Source organism: Ceratotherium simum, chromosome 15 (assembly GCF_057802395.1).
Source record: "Ceratotherium simum simum isolate JZ-2026a chromosome 15, ASM5780239v1, whole genome shotgun sequence".
Taxonomy (NCBI): domain Eukaryota; kingdom Metazoa; phylum Chordata; class Mammalia; order Perissodactyla; family Rhinocerotidae; genus Ceratotherium; species Ceratotherium simum.
The window spans coordinates 63,451,609-63,452,648 of NC_141914.1; the positions used below are offsets into that span (position 1 = coordinate 63,451,609).

The following is a 1,040-nucleotide window of genomic DNA, read 5'->3' on the forward strand; positions in this document are numbered from 1 at the left end:
GGCAGGAAGGAGTCCCTGCTCTAGCACGATGTCTGCCTGCTGTTTAGAAAAGGAAGCAGGGAGGAGGGGACGGTGCCAGACTTGGCAAGTTATTTTATCAGGAAAGAAAAGGTTTTCCAGAAGCTCCTCAGCATGCGTCTATGCATGTCTTCTTAGCCAGAATTATGTCAAGGGGGCTGGGACGGGCGCTCATAGTCCTGCCAAAGTTGATTTTTAAAAATACATGTACATAACATATATCCTACAAATGCAACAGAAATAACAGTGATTTCTGCTTTTTCTCCGCGATCGTGGTGCGTGCGGTTGACTGTGGTCCTCGCCATGTCTTCTCACAAGACTTTTAGGATCAAGCGATTCCTGGCCAAGAAACAAAAGCAGAATCGTCCCATTCCCCAATGGATTCGAATGAAAACTGGTAATAAAATCAGGTACAACTCCAAGCGGAGACATTGGAGAAGAACCAAGCTGGGTCTGTAAGGAATCGCAGCTGAGCTGACACATATTTATGCTGTCTCCAGGTCACTTGCATCTTAGCATATCACTCTGAAACGCCACTATCTGGACAGTTGGATGTGTCTTATACGGGAATTGCTCTTACTCTTTGTTTCTATGCGTCTGAACTAGTAGGTTGGTTCAGTAATAAATATGTGAGACCTTTTGTTTGAACTGCTGTTGTATTCTGGTTTGTGAAGTATGGAATTCCCCCTCCTGCCAGATCTCACACGGCATTGTCCAATAGAACTTTCTGCAATGATAGAAATGTTTTCTGGCTACCCAGCATCTGGAGTGTGGCTAGTGGCTCTTACACCTTATGTTGTGGGAAGTGCGTCTGTGTCACCCTTGTACCTGAGGGTAGCACATTCTTAAATAGCATCTTTATATGCTCTTCTGTGATGTCGGTTTTCAATAAGAGTAGGAATCTGAACCGGGGATTGGCAAACTGTTGTGCCTGTGAACTAAATTTCTGCATTTTTAAATGGTTGAAAGAAATTAAAAGAATATTTTACACTTAAAAAAAAAAAACAGTGATTTCTGAAGGA

At 43.0% G+C, this 1,040-nt stretch overlaps 1 protein-coding gene across 1 annotated transcript; it reads left to right on the forward strand.

The window, feature by feature from the left end:
- Window positions 1–280: 280 nt before the first annotated feature.
- LOC101398648 (large ribosomal subunit protein eL39) lies at window positions 281–666 on the forward strand. The gene has a single exon (XM_014796234.2). The coding sequence runs from the start codon at window positions 322–324 to the stop codon at window positions 475–477; it is 156 nt and encodes a 51-aa protein (XP_014651720.1). The 5' UTR covers window positions 281–321; the 3' UTR covers window positions 478–666.
- Window positions 667–1,040: the final 374 nt, after the last annotated feature.